This window comes from Chaetodon auriga, chromosome 13 (assembly GCF_051107435.1).
Source record: "Chaetodon auriga isolate fChaAug3 chromosome 13, fChaAug3.hap1, whole genome shotgun sequence".
Classification (NCBI taxonomy): domain Eukaryota; kingdom Metazoa; phylum Chordata; class Actinopteri; order Chaetodontiformes; family Chaetodontidae; genus Chaetodon; species Chaetodon auriga.
The window spans coordinates 6,073,639-6,093,830 of record NC_135086.1 but is presented as its reverse complement, the minus strand read 5'-3'; the positions used below and the strand labels follow the sequence as shown (position 1 = coordinate 6,093,830).

The 20,192-nt window shown below is 44.4% G+C and overlaps 2 protein-coding genes across 3 annotated transcripts; one reads left to right on the top strand and one right to left on the bottom strand.

Annotated features, from left to right (window-relative positions):
* Positions 1–258: 258 nt before the first annotated feature.
* plcd4b (phospholipase C, delta 4b) lies at positions 259–11,146 on the top strand. Its single transcript, XM_076747217.1, has 16 exons — positions 259–501; positions 3,005–3,058; positions 3,180–3,338; positions 3,758–3,986; positions 4,369–4,498; positions 4,616–4,847; positions 5,297–5,498; positions 5,749–5,893; positions 6,465–6,617; positions 7,562–7,726; positions 8,550–8,706; positions 8,927–9,043; positions 9,436–9,614; positions 9,783–9,915; positions 10,070–10,219; positions 10,357–11,146. The coding sequence occupies exons 2-16, from the start codon at positions 3,040–3,042 to the stop codon at positions 10,446–10,448; spliced, it is 2,262 nt and encodes a 753-aa protein (XP_076603332.1). The 5' UTR covers positions 259–501; positions 3,005–3,039; the 3' UTR covers positions 10,449–11,146.
* znf142 (zinc finger protein 142) lies at positions 10,830–20,185 on the bottom strand. 2 transcript variants are annotated; one of them, XM_076747215.1, is made up of 9 exons: positions 19,915–20,185; positions 19,757–19,783; positions 18,727–19,218; positions 18,363–18,581; positions 17,298–18,122; positions 16,987–17,164; positions 13,654–16,585; positions 12,715–12,820; positions 10,830–12,537 (listed from the first exon to the last, which is right to left on the bottom strand). In XM_076747215.1, the coding sequence occupies exons 2-9, from the start codon at positions 19,776–19,778 to the stop codon at positions 12,017–12,019; spliced, it is 5,295 nt and encodes a 1,764-aa protein (XP_076603330.1). In that variant the 5' UTR covers positions 19,779–19,783; positions 19,915–20,185; the 3' UTR covers positions 10,830–12,016. The 2 variants fall into 2 exon arrangements, with proteins under 2 accessions (XP_076603330.1, XP_076603331.1); XM_076747216.1 differs by having other exon boundaries at positions 19,757–19,937.
* Positions 20,186–20,192: the final 7 nt, after the last annotated feature.

Genomic DNA, 20,192 nt, shown 5'->3' with positions numbered 1-20,192 from the left:
GAGAAATCACCCAGAGGATGATGGAGAAAGACAGACAGAGCGAAGCAGGCTGAGGGGACTGACCTTCCACCACATGCAACGAGGCGTCTGTGGCTGGCGGAGTGAGGGAGTGGCAGGAAAGGAAGGAAGGCTGGTGGGGAGGGGGTGTAAAGGAGGAGGAGGATGAGGATGGGTGGGAGCGGAGCATACCACCGTGTGGCAGCAGTGACTAGGGAATCAGGTTTCTCTGAGTGGGGAGAGGGGAGGGAAGAGGAGGTCGAGCCAGATTTCCCTGCAGATACTCCCAGTTTTTTACAGTCCTGAGCTCAGCTAACAGTCCCTGGACTCTCCTTGAGTCTTGATCTCAGTGTTCAGGGCCAGTGTGGCTTTTAACACCTCTCTGAACCGTCTCTCAGGCCGGCCATCCAGGGTCCTACCTCTCCGTATCTGAGGCCCTCCCCGGGAGAGTTGTCTCCTGAGAAGTACCCACCTCTAACATCCCTGGTGGGATCTGTACTTTTGGTGAGTATAACTCTTTTTTCCTATCAAGGAAAAATGCTAATTGTAGTTAGTCTGCGTTTTTCTTTGGCTACAGTTGCACACAGACTTTGCTGAAGTGAAGCTTTTATGTCTCATGTTACTATCTCTGGTTCTAATTTACCGAGCACAAACCTCCCTCATGGAGTTATATATGGATTTTACTGGATGGGCAGAGCCTGTTCACTTGTTTGTGAAATTCTTTGCATGATTGTGTGCAGAAACAAAGGCAGCCGTAGGTATAAATATCAGGACAGATTGCACCGTGCAGGGGAAGTGGAACGTTCCTATTGTGGTTAAAGGGGATTTAAGCTAAACTAGTAGCACATAAGATGAAAGTATGAAGTCGTTGGTTTTCATGACTGAGTTCTTTATTCCCTATTTCCATCCTGTCATACATCCTCATTAGTCATGTCTTGATGTGTTTGTGTGTCTGTGTGTGGTCAGTGATCTCTCTGAAGAAGTGGCCTTGTGTGACTCATCTGGCCTGAGCAGAGCGCCTATCCAAAACAGTTAAGCATGGTCCCAAAAATAAAACAGCAAAATGTGACCTAATTGCAGCTCTGGATGTGTCTGGACGTGAGGCACGAAGGAGGGTGTGTTAAACTTTCAACAGCACAAACTGAGGAACTTGGATGGAAAATTAAAAAAAAGCCTTTGACGTGGCTCTGCGGTGAAAGCACAAAATTTAAAAGCGCACGAGTTGATGGAGCAAATAGCTGTGGAGAATAAGCCTTGCATTCATGGTCAGTCTGTTTTTTCAGTGGGGGTGTGATATTAAATTGTGAAGCAACTGTGAATGCATTCCTTGTATCATTGCAGTCATACTGTGGTGAGAACTCTAATTTTCTCATAAACTTGCCGGCAGGGAAGGGACCAAGGGGTTGTGAAACACGTTGAACTCAAGATTCAATCTTGTTGTTTCAGGAGACAATGAAAGGAAAGGATAGTTGTCAGACAGGAATACAAACACACAGACTTCAGAAAACCTTCCCTTTCCGGAAGCGTTTGATCCACATTTATCAGCGAACAGCAGAGATAGCAGGAGTTTATCGGCTTTCACTGATAAGAAGAAAGTCTGCAGTGCGTTTGTCTTCTGTTTGAGTGTATCTGTTTTCAATTAGACACATTATGAGGATGTTAAAGATAAAATGGGTTGTACAGATTACAAAACACATGCAAACTTATGATTTTGGGCAATTGAAAAAGATGACCTGACGTGTTTCATAAAGCACCGCTCTGTGAAGCTGCACAGTGGTGCTCTGACCTAAATGCATGCTCACAATAACAAAGCTCATGTTATCATGTTCATCACGTTCACCATCTTAGTTAAGTGTGTCATCATGCTAACCTTTGCTAATTAGCACCAAACCCAAAGCAGAGCTGAATCTGATGGGAATGTCATAAGTTTTGCAGGTATTAAACCAAAGTACTGGACGATTGGAAGTTTTGATCACATGATGGTCATCCTGAGGCAGCCATGAACATCTGCATCAAATTTCATGCTAATCCACCCAGCAGTAGAAATATCTGAGCGTGGACCAAAGCGGTGGACTGACTGACTGACTGACTGACCGACTGACCGACTGGGCCGCCAGCATGCCTAAAACTAATGTCGCACGTGATGCATGAAAGCTCCCTTTTATTGGTGGCATGTTAGATAAACGAGATTAAAAAAGCATCAATCTTTATGTCGACTCTTGGTTTCTATTTGATTGGGTGGAGGCGAGTGCAGACTGCTGAGACTGTAAGATTTTTCTTAGTCAGCAAACAGGCTGCGGGAGCTGCCATGCACAAGCCTTTCAGCCTGCTTGCAGATAATGAACGAGTAAATATTGATGGTGCGAGTGGATTAAGATTTAGATGCTGACTTGTTCTGAAAATACATTAGTCGAGTGTCTGTAGTCCACCACATCCTTGCAGATTGTGTCAATATCCCCTTTTCCCTCGACTGCTGTGATCTTTTAAGGGAGCTGCGTGTTGTGTTTGGCCCAGGTTCATGTCACAGAGGTCGGGTTCAGCCGACCTGGAGCTGGTAGGACTCAGTATGTTGGTCAGGGATACTTCAGCAGAGCAGGGACTTGCCATCACAGGAGTGTGAGGCCAGATCTTCCAGTTAGCAGTGAGGACCAGCCCACATTCAAGATGATGGACGGACACGCTCCACATCCCTGGATCAGCACAGTCATCGTGTATGGACAGAGTGATGTCCTTCCTTCACACCTCCTGTCTAGTTTCCTTACAATAAGATACTGAAACAGCAATGAACCTGCGTCATATCCAGCGAGAGAAAACTGTTTATGTAACTCAATCAGTTTGAATCAGGGTGTTGCTGAAACTTTCTGTGGACAATTAAAGATTAATATTATGCTGTAATTATTTGTATCTATGTGTCAGCTGAGTGCACGTAGAGCTTTTATAAAACGTGTTTTGTTTGGAAACGGGGAGAAGCACCTGGAACAATTCACTGACATCTGCTTCTTTTTAGGAGCACATTCCCACTGGCATGATCCAAGGATAGCGATGGATCCTGAAGGGATACGTGAGTAAATGTTATTTGCTCAGAGCGAAGAGGGTTTTGCAGTTTGTTTGAAGGTTTATAATCACGGTGAATCAGCGAAAGGAGAATCTCTGACTTTGATTTTTTACATGGCTCTGCGCAGGTATCCAGGATGATCCCCATGTCAAGGTGATGATGGCAGGGTCGACTCTGAGAAAAGTGAAGTCCCGTTCGTGGAAGAAGCAGCGGCATTTCCGGCTCCTGGAGGACGGCCTGACGATCTGGTACAAGTCCAGATGGGCGGGGAGAGGCCACTCCACTTGTGAGTACTGTGTGCATACATAATTGTACAGACATTTAATCATACGATATCCCCAGCCAATCCCTGAATAGATAGCCCGCATTACACTGTATACTGGGTTCACTTACCTTGAAAATTTGTGGTTAATTCATGTCAAAAATGCAGTCTAAGACTTCACACAATCATTTGATTAGTGGTACCTAATGGAATAGTTCAAATTTTTGGGAAATACACTCAATAATCAACAGCACTTTCAACTCTGTATGGTATATATGAAGCTACAGCTAGCAGTGGGTTAGCTTAGCTTAGCATAAAGACTGAGAACAGGTGGAAGCTGCTTGCCTGACTCTGTCCAAACAAAATCTGCCTACTGGCACTTTAAAGCTCACTCATTACTCAAGTATACAAATTACATTTAGCTGTTTAACGTTTTGTCTCAGTCTCGATTACCGACGTGGAGGCCGTGCGGGAGGGCCACCAGTCGGAGGTCCTGCTGAGCATCGCTGAGGAGTTCCCCGCAGAGCTCTGCTTCACCCTGGTGTTTCACGGCCGTCAGGGCAACCTGGACCTCGTGGCCGATTCGCCAGAGGAGGCCCAGGCCTGGATCCAGGGAGTGCGCAAGCTGATTCACAAGACTCAAACGATGGACGAGAAGGAGAGGCTGGACCAGTATCCTTATACGGTCCTAGGTCACAGTGATAGGAGCTTGATCAAAGTTGGCTCATCCCCTTTAGTCTCTCATCAAGACTCCGAGTGGTCTTGGGTAACAGATCAGAGGTTTATTTTAAAAATCTTTTTTAGAGTTAGAGCTGTTGTAGGGGCAAACAAATGGATTGACATGTAACTAAAACAACAGACAACAAGATAATGAAATAATTCATTTAGTAATGAGTCAAGTATTGAAGCTCTGCCCATGAGATCATCTCAGCTGCATTATTCTAATAGAGCTCTCCAGCTGACTGTGAGAACAATTTGGAAGCTCCTCCTGAGAAAATGAAGCACTTTACATTTGAGCAGCTCTGAGCTGGCGTTTCCCTCAGCATCCTCTCAGGTGGGTCTGGGACTGGTTCCAGAAAGCTGACAAAAACAAGGACGGGAAGATGAATTTCAAAGAGGTGCGGAAACTGCTGAAGATGATGAACGTAGACATGAACGAGGAACATGCTCTGCACCTCTTCACGGTGAGTGGATGCTGTTGCTTCTTAGTGGAGAACATGTTCATTTAGATGAAACGCCTGTTTTAAGGAGTGCAAACCACGCAATAAAACAGAAATAAAGTTCTTCCTTTAATTCCACAGATGGCTGACAAATCAGAGAGCGGCTCTTTGGAAATCGAGCAGTTCGTCCACTTCTATAAGATGCTGACTCAGAGGGATGAAGTGTGGAAGGTGTTCCAGGACTACTCCGCAGATGGAGAGAAGCTGATGTTGGAGGAGCTGGAGAACTTCCTGAGGATTGAGCAGCAGGAAGGGGAGCAGAGTGCCCAGCATGCCCTGCAGCTGATTGACCGCTACGAACCGTCTGAATCAGGTAAAGACGGCTGTGACTGCACCGTCTTGTATTACCACACAGACTGGACCAAAAGAGGAATCACCCAAATAGACAACTGCTCTAAAATACAGCCCTGTGTGATTGATGTAATGATAGAAAAGTGCATAAGCTGTTCTAATATTAAATATTTATAGTGGATAAATGTCTAAAATTCTCTCAGTATCTCAGAGAGTGGTAGCACTTTATTTTATTGCCTTTTATGATTTACACCTTCCTCATACATCAGTGTGCTCTGTACATCTATGCAATCGAAAAGGATCTTATTAGCATTATGTGCGGGTAGGTAGCTGGACCTTTTGTATCTGAGATGCTTAATGTGATGTGTGTGTGAGAAGCTTTTATGGTTTGCTTTCCTCTCCAGTCTACTGATATTTATTAAACTCCAGCACATCAACACCAACACCGTCTGTGTCATACCTTCTGTACAGCCAAGAAGCAAGGCGCCATGTCGTTCGATGGCTTCCAGATGTACCTCTGCTCCCAGGAGGGCTCCATATTTAAACCTGAGCACCGGGTGCTTTACCAGGACATGAGCCAGCCGCTTAGCCACTACTTCATCTCCTCCTCACACAACACCTACCTGCTGGAGGACCAGCTCCGAGGACACAGCAGCCTGGAGGCGTACATCCAGTGAGGGCTGCTGAACACCACATGCAACACAGTTCATTCTTAGTACTTGTTTTAATTCAACCAGAGATTAGACAGTCACAATAAAGCCAGACACAGAGGGTTTCCAATAATTCAGAAAAGCTTGTTTACGTCTGGATAGGAAAAATCGAAGGCATGTGACTTACACTGTCAACTGAAATAAATCAGTGGTGATTACTTGCATTTGTGTGTGTGTGTGTGTGTGTGTGTGTGTGTGCGTGTGTGTGTGTAGGGCCCTGAAGAGAGGCTGCCGCTGTGTAGAGGTGGACTGCTGGGACGGCGGCGATGGTGAACCCATTGTGTATCATGGTCACACTTTGACCTCCAAGATTCTTTTCAGAGACGTCATTTCAACGGTGAAAGAATACGCCTTCAGGGTGAGCAGCGCTATTTGCTGATGAAGGGTTGGTTCACTCAAATGACAGAGAACACACATTTGATGACTTCCCTGAGTGATCGAGTCATGCAGTCTGTCCAGGCTTTCATATTAAATTCAAAAGCTGCAGTTTTTTTTTTGCAGAAACAGTGACTGCACATGTCTTGAAGTTGGTATTAAAACCAGCGACAGGGTGTTCTGTAAATAACGAAGGCACCTTAACTGGAAAAAGCTGAACCAAAAGCCATCTGCATGGCTACACACCACTGAAAGTGCCTGAAAAGTGTGGAGCAGTTGGTAACCTTCCCTGCCCCTGGAATCAAAAGTGCCTCTGCTGACTGACCTAAATGGAAAACAACCAGGAACTTCTCACGTGTCTCAACTTCTCTGTTTTATCCCACTCAAACTTTCCTACTCAACTTCAGGACGATATAATGAAGAAACTGTTTTGGAGGATTATGGAAAATTTTACTTAATGGAAACTCAGAACAACACTGTTAAAATACTTCAAGCTATCTAGATAAGCTTTAGAAGCCATTTGTTCATTGTGTCGTCTCCTTCCTGTTTGATAGGTATCGGACTTCCCGGTCATCCTGTCCCTTGAGAATCACTGTGGCGTGGAGCAGCAGACAGTCATGGCCCGGCTCCTTACTCAAATCTTAGGTGGCACATTACTGACCACCCTGCTGGATGGGTCGATCCCTCAACAGCTTCCTTCTCCACATGTGAGACTCTCTTTGGCTTTTGTTATTTTAATGTGCGCGTCATAGGAAGAGGCATCATGCCAGATTCAGAGGACATACACTATGTACAACCTCACTCTATGGCAGTGTGGGTCCATTGTTGGTCAGTCCATTGTGAGCATGGTAGCATACTGACATTAGCATTTAGCTCAGTGCACCGTGCTTTAGTACAGCTGCACAGAGCGGGACATGCAACATGGCTGTGTTGTTTCATGTGCCTTTTTTCAGTTTGCAAAGTAAAAACTTCAGTCTTTGTGATTTTTAAGCTAACAGTGAAATGGTTCATGGTTATTTAGTCATTATTAATGTCAGGACCTTTCAGATGTGAAGCTTCAGTAAATGTTATGCTTTCTGTTTGTGATTAAGTTTCAGGAATTAAATATTTTCAGAACAAAACTGTGTGCAATCAGGGGAAAGTTAGGTATCATTGACAATTCAGAGGCATTTTAAAGATTGATGGTCCGTGTGCGCCTTGCCATCCATTTTCCACTGATCTGAAAAGCAACAGTACAACTTCCAAACTCTTTTCCATTACAGCACTTAGGACAATCAATGGTAACGTGAAGTGAGGGCATGTAAATGCTATGAGGAATTCCACTGTGGCTTGTGCCAATTAAATAGTGGTACTTTGCTGCATTTATTTAGAAGACAGCAAAGTGCAGGATGATGGAGCGCCTTCACGAGCACTCACAAGCTGTGACATCTGAGCATCTCATGTTGGTCTATCCTGCAATCCAATCCGCATGCAGCAGTTTCAGAAAGGATGAATGGATTTCTTCATGTGACTAAATGAAATTCGACTCAAATCTACTCATTTGTGCTTTCAAATGAACAGAAAAACACTCCAGATGAAGTGGAGGAGATGACGTACAGTGCGTAGACAAACTGCTCACACCACTGTGTGTCTGTGCTGGTGGTCATGACAGGAGCTGAAGGGGAAAGTCTTGCTGAAAGCGAAGAAGATTGGCGGTCTGGAAGAGTGTCTCGAAGAAACCCTGACAGATGAAGTCAGCGATGAGGACGAGGGGGCTAATGGTGATGCTGAGAGCGCAGAAGATCCGCCGGCTGAGTGTTTGAACCACAGTGCAAAGGTAGATGAACTTTATGATTCTTTATGCAAGAGAAACTTTGCTGCTTCTTAAGTATATGCATTTTCTTCATAGTGGGAGTGAAGAAAGACAGAAGACAGATAAGCGATAGTGAATCAAGGCAGGAGAGAAAGGAGGTTGATAATGAAGAGAGACAGGAAACTGGGCTGGGACGTAAGAGACAGTGAGGCGAGGCCGGGGTGAAAGAGGAGAGATGGTGAAAAGAAACAGGAAACAGGGATATTTAAAAGAAGAAAGATCGTGAAGCGATGGAGGAAACAACATCCAGCGTGCATTTGCTCAGCCGTGGGAAAGCTGTTTGAAGAGATGTAGCTCAACGTTTCATGTTCAACCGCAGAAATTAACCAAGAACATGTTTTCAAGGCAGTGCTTAAGTGGTGAGCTGCCAGGTGCAGCAGCAGCATTTCCCTGCTGGGCAGTTAACTGGAAGCGTTTGTGGGTTTAATAATTCAGTTAGAGTTGATGAGGCAGAGAGAGGGAGTTCTAATCATCTCATAATCATCCCAGATTTCGTAGCTGCTTTGAAGCACTGATTGAGCGATGTTATACTCTGAAGATTAGACTTTTTCATACGAATATCGAATGAATTACTGGATCATTTCAGAATCACGACTTTGCTTCTGGTGGTCAAGTTATAGGCTGTTTTATGTAAATGTAGGAGAAATTTTGAGTTATTAATACAGTTTCCATCTTTATGTAATTGGTTACAATTTTGTTCAGTTGTGACCAAATTATCATTTTATAGTTCCGACATTTCTAACAATTTTGACACTAATTAGTTTTATTTTATTCTTCCTTCTTGCAGAAGTCCAAGTCCAAACTGTCCAGGGAGCTCTCAGACTTGGTGGTCTACTGCAAGAGTGTGCACTTCCACGGCTTTGAGCATGCTCGCTCACACGCCAAATGCTATGAGATGTCCTCCTTTTCTGAATCCAAGGCTAAGAGGCTGGCTAAGGAAGCAGGTACCATGAATACGAGGCGTGTTTTGGAAAAGAGTGGCGAAATATTGAATAATAGGTGGATGTCATATAAAATAATATGCCTGTTTTATGATTATGTTATACATGTATCAACATAGATTTTTTATATGATTGTAGTGTAACTGTATCTCTACTGTAAATAGAGAAATGGGTAGATTTATCTGTGTTCATGCTATAGAGATACATGCTTTCATCTCTTCAGGGATGGATTTTATGCAATACAACACCAAGCAGCTGAGCAGGATCTATCCCGGTGGCCTCAGGACAGACTCCTCCAACTATAACCCTCAGGACATGTGGAACGTGGGCTGCCAGATAGGTGAGGGGAGGGTCGCTTTCGCTGGATGAACCAAAGTTTTCCATCCATAGCCACTCCAACACTTCACCTTGACTCCTTTTGACTTGAATGGGGCTCAAACACCCACATGTTGTATTTCAGACACTGCTTTTTGCTCATAAACATACCGTCTCTTCTGTTACTGAGTAGTACTTCTCTTTGTGCATGGCCTCAGTACCAATGTTAGAGATCAGGGTCAGATGCTGAAGGGGTTCGACAGGACAGATGCTTCCTGTCACGTTGGCTTAAACTGACGCCAATGAAAAACTTCTGATGGATGACTCTGAGTCTGGGAAATCATGTGATGCAGCCAGCCACAGTAAAAAAAAAATCACACTTAATTGCATTATTTCCTTTCTTCTTCTTTCCCAAAGTGGCTTTGAACTTCCAGACAGCTGGTCTGGAAATGGATCTGAACGACGGGCTGTTCAGGCAGAACGGCTGCTGCGGCTACGTCCTCAAGCCTGACTTCATGAGAGATGCCAGCACTCAGTTCAGCCCAGAGAAACCAGAGGGGCGCCAAGGCTGCAAACCCCTCCGCTTATCCATACAGGTTTTAAACTCCATCAGAGTCCAGTCAGTTTATCATTGCAATGCGCAGCTACTACTGCCAGTGTGTGTAACTCTGTAAACTGATTTTAATAAGAGATAAATTATAATGTGTTCCTCTGTGCAAGTAGTTTCTGTATCTAACAGGTAAATGTGTTTGCGTGTGTCTCAGGTGATCAGTGGGCAACAGCTACCAAAGGTGAATCAGAAAGAGGGCTCCATTGTAGACCCCTTGGTCAGAGTAGAGATCTATGGAACGCCACAGGACCAGACCAAGGAAGAGACCAGTCACATTAACAACAACGGTGAGAAACGGTTTTTATATGCAGATAATGCATGCATTCATTTCCATACGTGGTTCTGATGATGTGAGGGTCAAGATGTTGAAGAAAAGAGTGAAGATAATGAGCTCATTGGAAAAGAAGTCCCACTCCCTCCTCTGCTGCCCCCCACCTGCAGGTTTTAACCCAGTGTGGAGTGAAACGTTAAATTTTGTCATCCACACCCCTGAGCTGGCCCTGGTTCGCTTTGTGGTGGAGGACTATGATAAGGCGTCCAGGAACGACTTCATCGGGCAGTTCACTCTTCCGTTTACGTGCATCCAACCAGGTGAGCAAAGCGTGGCACTGAAAGCACAGGGGTTACAGCTCACTGCACTGTGTATTAAAGGCCGATGTTGATAAAATCCTGTGATGCAGGAGAACTTGCATTCACTCAGTAAACTCTCAGCTGCTTTCTCTTGCCAGGATATCGTCACATACATCTGCTCTCGAAAGATGGAACAGCTATCCCTCCCTCCTCGCTCTTTGTCAACATCAGCATCTCAGAGCTCACATGAAGACGTCAAAGCTGAGGACATGAGGCCAGAGGTGGTCACGCCCCTGATGAAGGATGAGAACGCCATGCACTGACGCTTTTATCTCATACTGAGCATTTGCCAGGCTGACGTTGAGCATCGGTAGGGTACCGGAAAATGTCTCATACTGAACTTTCCCCACTTCCTGCAAATAGCAATCAGATGGTAACAGGTCAGAAATCAGACTCGGTCATCTGACTTTCAGCATTATTCACTCAAAGAAAGACGCTGGATTTCTCCAACAGAGACTATTCCAATAGAATCCGTTATACTAAATCATTATTGGCAGTGACTGACGAGGGTTTGATGCATCTCCTTCACCAAATTCACCAAGAAATTAGACAACAGGGACTGTACATGTCCACATTTAAAGGAACGTCTGCCTGTATTTATTTATATTCTCAGTCAAACGTGTGCGATTCTCAGTTCAACTTTTAAAGGAAACATTGCCCACAAGCTTTTTAATGTTCATTGTCTATGAATGAAGGAACATGAAGGACTGCTGCATGTCTAAATGTACCGCTGTTTGCCTTAAATGTGCTATACTGTATATTTGGAAGTAACAGTACTCCAGGAAATAAGTGAAGGTGTATGGCGACAGATGTAAAACATTATAATACAGGAAAAAATGCCTAATACCAGTATTATAATAAAACTACTACGTATTATAAAGTACTCATAGCTTTGCATTGACAATTATGTTCTTGTTTGAGTTATTTCTATTTACTAGTGCACAAATTCCACAAGGTTGTGTTGTGTATAATGTAAATGTGTGTATACAGTACAGGCCTGTAAATATATGCAGTACATTTTCTGAACGGTTCAGCACCATGGAGGAAAATTCAAATAGTTTGGACTCATTCGTTGTTCACATTCATTTATTCAGTGGATATACTACAGTTCTTCATCACAAGCAAATATCAAAGGACTTAAAATAAAGCACAAACACAGAACACACCTTCTTTTCAATCCACATTCTGTCACTTAACAAAGTGCACTGATGATGCATTTTACAGGCCAATAAAATCAAGTGGTCAAACACAACCCCGATTCCAGAAACGCTGTGAAAACGTGAATAAATCCGAATGCAGTAGTCTGTATACCAGCTCTGCTCTGACAAAGTGTTCCTGAGCCCACAAAGTAATTTCCATCATCCAATCATGTGTTCACAAAGTGGTGACTTGCTCCATCCTCGCTCGTGAACGACTGAGCCTTTCCAGGATGTCCCTTTCACAGCCAATCATGATACTTTTGTTGCTCCTAACTTGTTTTGAAACGTGTTGCTGGAATCCGATTCAGAATAAGCAGCATTACAAAAATCAATGAAGCTGATGAGGTCAAAAATTAAACATACTGCCTTCGTGCTGTTTAATTGAGCATATGTCAAAAATGATTGGTGAGTGATCACATCCTGTTGTATTTGTTTTACACACTGTCCAAACTTTTTGGGAATCAGGGTTTTATATATATCAACAGATGTGTTAACTTCCTTTTCTCATTGACGGCCACCTACAATCTGAACTGACCACTGCATCTTCTGTGCCCTTTCTTCAGTGTTTTGTCTCGCTGTCTTCCTCTCCTTGAACAACCTCTTCAACTACTTCCTCGTCGGCTATCCCCTCCTCTTCCACTTCTGCCGCTCTCTCATCCAGTGTCCCCTGTAAGGCCTCCTTCAGGGTCAGGCTAACCGCCTCCGAGTCCCTCATCACCCCCTGCTCTACTGACACCTCTGGATGGTGCCTCTGCAAATGCTTGACCACCTGGAACTTCTGTTTGGCTCTGTAGGAGCAGTGGCGACAGCAGAAGGGCTGCTGCTTGGTGTGCGAGAGGTAGTGATGTCTGAGACCTGCCGGCCACCGGAAGGCCTTGTGACACAAACCGCACGTATATGGCCGATCGTCGCTGTGCTGATGCTGGTGGGTCTTCAGTATAAAACTAGTCTTGAAGGCTTTGCCGCATTTCTCACAGACGTAAGGCCGCACGTCACAGTGCTGTGTGTCTCGATGGGCACGGAGAGCATCTGCTCTGTTAGTGCGGTACTCACAGTCGTCACAGGCATACGGCTTGTCTCCTGCAGAGGACGAATAAATTATTTTGTACCCTTGTAAGCTACATTTACAAAAACAAAAACATTATGTATTACTAAAATCCTGCATCACATTTAGAAAATGATACTACAAAATCATTGTTCAGGTAGTTCCCTAATCTGAGAAAGTACCACAGTACAATCATCATGTACTGCTGATACCTGTGTGCTTGGTCATGTGGTACTTCAGCTGAGTCGCCCACTTGCATTTGTAGCCACACTGTGGACAAAGGTACTTCTTCTCCTCTTGGTGAACCCTCATGTGAAGCTTAAGACACAGAAAAAAGAAAGAATATTTATCATTTTCATTATATTCTGTTTTTTTAGAAACAGTCAATCTCATATTATAATAAAGGGATTATATATTTTTTTCCTTTATTATTATGCTAATGGTATTGTGCTAAGACAGATCTATAACTCTCATTGTGACATTATTGGTTCTTCCTTTTGTAAGATTTATTCAGCTTTGTCACTCTTCACTTTTCTACTGATGTGACAAGCAGTTTAAACTCTGAAACTGAACTAGGAGAATCTTTTAGGTTGTCTCTGAGAAAACCAAAAGCTTTCCTTGTTGCCAACTGAAGAAATAGATTAGGAAACACACTTATTGGTTTTTTTTTGCCTAATGTCAGATGAAAAGATAAATACCATCTAATGTATGTTCTCTACTGCAGGCACTAGTTGTTAGCCTGGCTTGGCATAAAGACAGGGAACAACACAGCTCTGTCCTGTGGCCAAGATATGAAGTTATATTCCTGTAAAGAATAAAAAAAGAACTATCTGTATCATGTTTCCTATAACACAGCACTTAAAAGGTCCAGGGTGTAGGATTTAGTGCCATCTAGGAGTGAGGTTGCAAACTGCAACCAACTGAACACCCCTCGCCTCACCGTCCCTTTACAGTGGCTGCTAAAAACACAAAAGATCCTCTCTAGAGCCAGTGTTTGGTTTGTCTGTTCTGGCCGACTGTACAAACAATGTGGTACAACATGGCAAAGGACCTTGTCACCACCTGATCTGGGTAATCCTAACCCTTACCAATGCCCAACCACATGCACTTCTTAGATTACACGCTAGATTACACTGAAACTTTGGGCTTACCTTCAACCTAGACGGATCAGTGCAGGTGTAACTGCACTGCTCGCAGCTGTAAGGCTTCTCCCCAGTGTGTATGCGAATGTGCCACGTGATCTTCTGCTTGTTCCGGGTTGAATACTCACAGTCCGTGCATTTGTACAGCCGCTTGCCTCCGTGAGAACGCAGGTGCTGCTCTAACACCAGCTGATGCCGACAGGCAAACTGACAGGTGCTGCACTTGAGAGGCTTGTCCTCTGGAGATCCCTCCTCATGTTCGTTCAGAAGGTGTTGAGCTAACAGCTGCCTTGTTTTGGTAGCAAAGGGGCACATCTGACACCGATGCGCCAGGTGGATTCTCTGATGAATCGCAAGGCTCTCCTTTGTCTCGAAAGACTCCTGGCAGGTGGTGCACTTTACCTGAGGATGCTTGCTCTCTTGGTGGTTCCTCAGCGTGACCTCATTGCTGCATGTGAAGTCACATTGCTTACATGAGAAACCGACCTGGAGCTGGTGCACACGTTTACAGTGGTTTCTTAGTGCAACTTCTGAACTAAACTGAGCATCACAATGAGTGCAAGCATGGTGTAACTCTCCTGTGTGGCACCTGAGATTGTGCCGTTTTATATCGTCCAGCGTGTAGCCACTGAAGTCACAGAGTGAGCAGAACTGTGTCGGCTGTTTATCGTGGATGCGCATCTTGTGCTGACGCAATTTGGTCAGAGCCCCAAAGGTCTTTTCGCACATATCGCAGCTGTGTCGACCGATTCCCGTGTGGAGAGACTCGTGCGCTTCCAAGCGATAGCGCCTCGTGGTGCTGAAAGGACAATACTGACAATGGTGAGGTCGAGCACCTTTGTGCTTGAGCGCAACATGTTTGGCCATGCATCGTTCTTGTTTACAGGTGAAAGAACAGTGCTGGCAATGCAAACGTTTGGATTTATCGACACCAAACTTTTTTTTGTTATGGACGTACAGGATGTGACGGGTCAAAGACATTTTAGATTTAGCTATGAATGAACACATGGTGCATTGAACTTCGTCTGACTTCAAGCAGCCTCTCTTTTCATGACGGTCTAATGCCCTTTTCTGATTGCACTTAAATGCACAGCTTGGACAAGAGAAGGTCTGATGTCTGTCAGAAACTTTCTTCTTTCTTTCTTCTTTTGTTCTTTCATTGTGCTCTTCCACCAAGTCCTCTGGTGCTTTGACTGACTCGTCACCACTCTCATCATCCACCTCTGAAATGATCTGATTCTCTCTTTTCCTTGAATTTGTCCTGCAGTTTGAGAGATGCCTCTCAAATGAGGTGAGCCTGACTGATAGAAAACTGCACAGCTTGCATTTGAATTTCCCTTCTTCTTTTGTGTAAAGGGACTCCAGAGGAACATTTCTTTGTCTGTTATTGGAAAATAATTGTTTTTTTCCAAGTTTAACTTTCAAAAGCTTCTTTGTCTGAATGTTGTGTATCTGCTGTTCTGATTGGCTGGATGCAAGAGCATGAGCAAAGTCTTTACAGTTTGTTGAATGTGAAGTATATACTTCCGCTTCCTGATCATGTGTATCTGTGCAAATCCTATTTTGTGAAGACTGAAGGTCTGTTTGATCAGAATTTGCTCCCTCATCCAGCTGTTTGGATCCTTCTTGACCTACAGTAGACGTGAACAAACATGGATTTGAAGTGCCTACAAACATCCTCGTTTTTCGTGGCAGTGCTGGGCACTTCTTTGCAAGGTGGCTATCGAGGCCTCGCTTCTGTTTGAACTGTGCACCGCAGGCCTGGCACTTGTGTCCCTTTATCCGACCATGGCACAAAGCCTGGTGGTGGTACTTCAACGCGGTCTCCTTACTGGTTATGTAAGAGCACTTGTCACAGCGATAAATGTCTTCATGTGGTACCACAAGCATCTGCACCCGTCCCTCCAAAACCATGGCTTCTGCTTGGTCCTTGTCATGCTTCTTCATAGCTTTCAGACGGAGCTCAGGTTCTAATGGCTGATTTTGCTCAGATGGAGAAGTGGAACTGATTGTTCCACCATCATTTTCCCCCTCAGGTGTTTGAGTCTGACACTCTCCAGGGTCAACTGCTTGACATGTATTAGTCAGAGGCTCATAGTTGTCCTCTAGGTCACACTCTACATCTGCCATAGCGACATCATCTTCCTCTGATGAGAAGTCCACTTTCTCTTGAAACATGTCAGACCCATTAGAGTTTAAATTGGGTGAGCCTGGAGTTTTATTCGCACAGTTTTCTTCCTGATACTCAGTGGTTGGTAGAGTTGTTAAAACTAGGGTACAGTACTCCTCAGGACTATTCACAGATGGAGGACTATCCGAAACACCTTCCTTAACAACCTCTTGAGAAACAACATCAAAAACATCCACAGACTCAACAGTTTGTGAACCAGCGACAGTTTCTTTGCTGACACTGTGATCTGCTGAGTCAGGAAGATCAGATTGTCCTCTTTGAGCTGGTGGAGGTCCTTCAGTGGGCTGCTCAAACTGCTCATGAGCTGTTGAGGGCATATTGTAAAAGTCCTGCAAGAACTCAGTTGAGCTCCTCTCCTTCTCCTTTGCAGCGTAGTTCTCCAGCCATGCTTTGTCACCTGGTACGTACCCATGAGCCTTCCTCTTGTGCAGGAAGAGGCTGATGCTACTGAAGGAGGAATAGGAGCAGAGAGCACAGCGAAACTCTTTCAGCTTCGTATGTTTGCAGTTCTCATGGTTTTTTAGGGCTTGTCTGTAGCAGGTAGCATACGTGCAGTATTTGCACTTATAGACCGATGGTTGTTTGTCCTCTCCAGAGTGTTTGGCCAACATGTGGTTGCGAAGCTCATATTTGCGCTTGCAGGCGTAAGCGCAGATCTCACACATGAGCGACTTGGGTTGATGTCGTAATTTGTGGCTATTTAGCTGGTCCATGCGGTGACAGCGGTAGGGGCACTGATCACACTGATACCTAGGAGACGAGACAGGAAGTTCAGTCACAACAACAGTATATACAGTACTGTACCCATTTCCCCATATCATATAGAGAGCAGAGAGATAACTTCCGCATAACATTTTTCTTTCATACAATCTAAATGATTAAAACAAATTAAACAAAAAAAAGTGACTGTGAAAGTGTGCCATAGTTTAAAGGGTCACAAGATGTGCAGGCCTGCTATCCTGTGCATGAATGCACAGTTTAAAGAAAGTATGTTAGAGGCATCACAGATGGAACCAAAGAAACGGGGGTCAAAGAGATGTCACTCCATCAGTTCTTACACTTACAGCATCATCAAACACATCTCAACTTTTTGATTACTCTGTTCACCCAGCAGTGCTGTAACAGTACCAAGATAAAAAACAAGTATCTACCTGAGGTCTCCAGCATGTTTCCTCATATGGACATTAAGATAGTGTTTCCATTTAGTCACATATCCACATTCAGCGCACATAAAGTTCTTGTCATCTGAGTGGGTGAGCATGTGTTTAGAGAGGTACGACTCATCTCGGCACCTGAAGTCACACAGGCTGCACTTGTGGGGCTTCTCACCTGTTACGGAAAAAAAGAACAAATCAGGAGATATCGTGCCAAAAGTAGCAGCTCTTACAGGAGCTACATGAACAACAAATGTAAAAACTGAAGATCAGAGAAGAAAATATTCCAACATCTATTCGCTCTTTACCACTGTGCATCAGCATGTGTCGCTTCAGACCGCGTTTATGCGAGGTCACATAGCTGCACTGAGAGCAGCGATGGATCTTCTCATTGGCGTGCAAATGTCCAATGTGCAGTTCAAACTCCACGGGGTTAAATGTGACGAAGGAGCAAAAGTCGCAGCGAAGCTCATCGGTTCCGGGGTGTCCATGTCGCTGGTGCTGGAGGAAGATGCTCTTATTGGAGCAAGAGAAATCACACTGCGAGCAGTGGTAGGCGAGGTGTGTCCGATAATGAGCCTCCATGTCAATGTCGCTTTGAAAGACGGCACCGCAGGCGTGATGACGACATTCCAAAGCCTTGACCCCATGCACCTCAGCAGTGTGTCTAAGAAGCTCTTTGCGCAAAGAACTCTGGAAAGAACAGCCGTCTTGAAAGCAGACCAGTGGCTTACTGTCCGCCAGGATGTTGTGCGTCTTCATGTGGGCCTTAAGCGACCTGCTCTGCCGAAAGCTTTGACCGCAGGTGGGGCAAGGATAGCTGTGACCATTTACATCGTCCTCTGCCTCTTCTGCATGCACGCTGACGAGGTGGCGGCGGATTGCGTTCCGCTCCACGGCAGAATACTCGCACAAGTGGCAACGGTGAACCTTTTCACCTGCCTCACGCAGTCTGTGTATGCGCAGCTTGCTCTTGCTGGTGAAGTAACGCTTGCAGGTGGGACACTGGAGACGGGGGTCAGGAAAATGTAAATGGAGGTGCTCCTGCAGGTGGGAGCGCATCTTGAAGCAGCGCCGACATTTGGGGCAGGTGTGGGTGCGATAGATGTGCTCTGATCCCTCTGCAAGGTACTCTGACAGACAAAACATGTGGAATTTACTTTGGTTATCAGGGACAGAGCTTGTGATAAAAGTAAGCATAGTTTCCATTGACACATCAGACACAAAACATTTTGTCCTTGTTATGCTGTTTTCTCCTCTGGTGTTTCTGGGTGCTGTAAGATTAATAACGGCTGAATTCCATTTAGCTACTTCAGTTTCAGGGTACTGGCTCATTTGTCATGTCTCAGCAGACACTCGTCCAGCTTACATACCTTTTGATGGCGGTGTTGTGACCACTTCTGAAGGTTTGTCCACTGCCTTTCTCAGTCTTTTAATATTGTTCCTCTGCCTCTCAGGTTGTTCCTCATTCCTGTCTTCTGATAGTGATGATGCATTACCTGGATTGGATGTCAGTTTTCTTTTTGGCCTGCTGGACACCTGAGGCTGGTGACTTCCATTAGTGTGCACAGCTGTGGCTGCAGTCTCATTTCCTATGAACAGATACGTCCAAATATTATGTAAAATCTACTTATGATCAGCAACACAGCAATAGAGTTATGGCCGACAAAATCAGGCCATACCCGTGCTCTTTTTCAAAACAGAGCACAGGTTTAACTTCTGACAGTGTCTGTTTACCTTGAGCGCAATTTGGCGGACGGTGGCATTCAAACAGGTGGTCACTCAAGTCTTTTACATTTTGAGTGACAAACTGACACTGAAAACAGCCAAAGGGCATGTGGCCCTGCAGGTGTCTCTCCATCTCACCCTGTGTGAGGAAGGACACTTTGCAGGACTGGAAGGTGCAAGGAATGAGAGTGAGACCATGTGTGGACATCAGGTGGGTTTGATATTCCTGACGCTCTGTGCTGCTGAGCTGGCAGCCTTGCTCAGTGCAGAGGAATGGGCCTTCAGGGTCAGGTCCACCGTGGATGCTTTTAAAGTGGCGTTTGAGGACACCTGGCTTGGAAAAGGCCTCACTGCATTGAGAACACTTGTATTTCCCCAACTGCCTTTTACTCAATGGAGTGGTGACCTTATCTGAACAGGGGTGAGAGGCAAACAAGGCACTGTCTGAGAAACTCTGTCCACATTTTTCACATCGATGAGGTTCCACCGTCTCCATTGTGTCTGAAAAAACAGAGCACAGCACGTAGTTACAATGTGAGAGGTCTAACAGAAGCATGACACTCATTTGGCTCATCTTTGGTGCTAATCTAATATTATTCAGAGTGCACATATAACACTTCCAATTGTATAGGCTACTACAGGTGTCAGCTGTCAGTGGCTGGTTTGATATATTATTGATTTTAACCTCTTTTTTTGTTGCAATGAACCTGCAATGATTAATAGATTAGATATCAACTACTCTTTAAGAAGCAAATCTCTGATTCCAGCTGTTTAAATGTTGATATTTTGTCCTCACATTAGCCTGTAAAGTAAAGCAGCCCTTTCTGGCATGTCATAGACCAAACTTATCGATTAATCGAAAATTGAAGGATTAATCACAATAAAAATAATTAGCACTTGTGGCCCGATTTTTATCTACTGAGCCTCATAATAAAGTGAAAACACAGCAGTACTGTGAAATACACTGAAGCCATATAATAATGACTTATGATAATATACATATATGCCGCTTTACAATACAAACGGAATTTCAACCTACTGCCTGGGTTTCCAAGGTCCATTGTATCTGGAAAACAGAAAATCAACAGTTATTACTTTAACAGTACCCAGCTCGTATAATCCATCTTTACTGCTTTACTGCTACATCGAGGACTGTCTTAATCCATACAAATTGACAGTAGCCGCGATTTCACCTACTTTTTATGATAATATTAACTGGTATCAACACGCTATCATCGCTGTTAACGCTAGCTGAGCTAACGTTAGCTTCTGGTGATTTTGGTAGCGAACCGTTCCAGTCTTAGTTCCGGCTAATAATTCATGTTGCTGTTGCGGTCTGTAGAGTCAGCACTCAAATGTTCAAGCCATATTATCCACTAAAATATTTATCTTAGTTGATTCTTATGTTGGCTTGCGTGGAAAATTATGTTAATATGACATTAACAGGGGAGAGGAACGAACTTTTGCCGTCAAGC